This window comes from Galeopterus variegatus, unplaced genomic scaffold (assembly GCF_000696425.1).
Source record: "Galeopterus variegatus unplaced genomic scaffold, G_variegatus-3.0.2 Scaffold3046, whole genome shotgun sequence".
Taxonomy (NCBI): Eukaryota; Metazoa; Chordata; class Mammalia; order Dermoptera; family Cynocephalidae; genus Galeopterus; species Galeopterus variegatus.
In genome coordinates this window covers 132,068-134,414 of record NW_007729157.1, presented here as the reverse complement: position 1 = coordinate 134,414, position 2,347 = coordinate 132,068, and the positions used below count along the sequence as shown (strand labels likewise).

The window sequence follows — 2,347 nt, the reverse complement described above, 5'->3', positions numbered from 1 at the left end:
GGGATGCGGGGGGGGGGAGGAGGCAGGGGTATCCTTTATCTCTGACCTCCTTAATGCATCTGAGCCTGGTCCCTCTCCATTATTTTTCTCGGGCTTCCTTCTGGTGCCTCTTCAGTCTCTATGTCTGTCTCTGGCTCTCTGGGTCTCTCTCTCTTCCAGTCTCAGTTTCTCTCCATCTGTCTCTCTCTTTGGGTCTCTCTTTTTCCTTCTGCACCTGCCTTTCTGTCTCCAGTCACCTTCTGCCACTCAGACCCTTCTCCCCTAAATTTCTCTCATTTACTCTCCTGTTCTCTCTCTCTCTGTGCATCTTTTTCTCTCTCTAAAGCATCCTTCTCTCTACCAAGACCTTGCCCCATCCCCGTTTTCTCTCCCTTCCCCCTTTCTCTGTTTCTTTCCCTCTTCCCCCTCTCTCCTCCTCCCATCCTCTCAGTCTCTCTCTTTCTGTCTGTCTCTCCTTCCCCCCTCTCTGATGACTCTCTCCCTCCCCCTTCTTTCTTTCTGTTCCCCAGATCCTGACCCCTACATCCCCTCCCTCACCCCACTCCTCCCCTACCCAGCCCATCACTCCCCCATCTCTTGGTTTCTCTCTTCGGGTCTCTGTCCCTGTCCTCTTCTCTCTCTGGATATTTCTCTCTGTGTGTGTCTCTCTCCAACTTCCTTCTGCCTCCAGTCACTGCCTCCCCCAAATTTCTCCCTCCCCCATTTCTGTTTCCCAGTCTTTGGGTCTCTCTCTTTCTTTTTCTCCTTGTCTCTTTCTGTCTCTCTGTCTCCTTCTCTGCATCTCTGTCTTCTTACCCAGCTTCTACTGCCACCCAGACCCTGCCCCCCTCATCTCCCTTCCCCCACCCATCTCCTCCCCGTGGCTCCCCCATCCCTCAGCAGCTCCCCTCCCCCCTCTCCTCCCTCCCTCTCTCGTCCTCCAGCTCCGCACTTTACCCAGCGACACGAGAACCAAATTGTCTCCTCACCTTTTTTTTTTTTTTATCCCGACCCTCACTCCCTTGGGACCCAAGCTCAGAGCTGCCCCTCAGCTCCCCCTTCACCTCAACACCCCCATTCCCCACAGGCCTCCTCATCTCCACCCCCCCAACCAGCTCGGACGCCTGGGTCCCTCACTGCTGGGGGAGGGGGAAGCATCAAGAATTGGGAACCAAAAGGGTTTTTCTGGGGGGGTGCCGCCGGGGGGGGCTGGACCTCCCCTCTCCAGTGCATCGGAGAGTTGACCTATCGTTAACAGAGGTGAGACAGATCTTTTTATTAATCGGAGGTGGGTGGATGTAGAATTAAGGTTCTGTGACTCCCCCAATTCTAGAGAAAGGAGCTGGTTTCCTTCAGAGGAAGAGGGGATGTGACCCCCTCTCACATCCGGCAGCTTTAGAACGAGGGTCCCCTTCTCCCTCCTCCTTCGCAGCTGCTGACAGTTGGACTAAACGGAGAGTCCCTAAAGCCAAATAGATAGTCCCCCAAATTGACAAAATGAAAAGATTTTCAAATCTTTTTTTGATGGAGAATTTCCCTCCTTCTACCCTCTCTTCCCTTCCCCTCTTATCCCGGGTTATAGGGGGCCCAGCAGGGGAACGGGTATGTCCCAGGGTCATGGGCTCAACCCGGGTGGAAGCAGAAATTTGTTAAGACCGTGGAGGTGGCAATGCTGGTGATGAGGGGCACAGATATAGGGAGAAGAGGCCGAGAGATGAAGAAGAGAGGAAACTCAACATCTGGAGAGAAAGGGAGGAAGGGGCCAATACTGAGGAGAGGGAGGCTGGGGGATGCCAGTACCCTGTGCGCTGATGAACGGTGGCCTGTGGCCTGAGGAAGGGGCTGTGTGGGCAGGTGGGAGTTGGGAGGTGAAGAGAAGAGTGGGGAAAACGTGTGAGAGAAAAGCGGTCATGGGTGGGGTCTTGTTAGAAATGAGAAACGGAGGGCCGGCCTGTGGCTCACTCGGGAGAGTGCGGTGCTGACAACACCAAGTCAAGGGTTAAGATCCCCTTACTGATCATCTTTAAAAAAATTTTTTTTTAAAAGGGGGGGGGGGGGGGGAGTGTGGTGCCGAGAAATGAGAAACGGGACAGAGGACCCTTGGGAGGAGAAAGCAGTGGGGGTTAGCTGGGGTGAGGGATGACTTCCCAAGCGATGAAGACAGTAGCACCCACAGGAGAGGAGATGGAGGGGACTAGGGGTGTGTCCCACGAGTGTGAGGGATGGTTGGGCGATTTCTCCAAGTAGAATTAGTGGGACGATTTTGTTGGGCAGAGGACGATAGTTGGGGCAGAGTTTCTCAGAGAGAGGGAAGCGGTGGCGACCAGAGCGGAAGGCGTTTCTTCCACAGAAGCGGAGTTTGGGGGCG

General features: G+C 54.5%; 1 protein-coding gene across 1 annotated transcript in view; it reads left to right on the top strand.

Moving 5' to 3' along the window:
* The first annotated feature begins 2,133 nt into the window (after positions 1-2,133).
* The window catches only part of CACNG8 (calcium channel, voltage-dependent, gamma subunit 8), a 23,960-nt gene continuing 23,746 nt past the window's right edge, over positions 2,134-2,347 (top strand). Inside the window, exon 1 of the mRNA XM_008583812.1 lies at positions 2,134-2,194. Coding sequence (XP_008582034.1) covers positions 2,134-2,194 — 61 coding nt within the window. The remainder of the gene's footprint in view (positions 2,195-2,347) is intronic.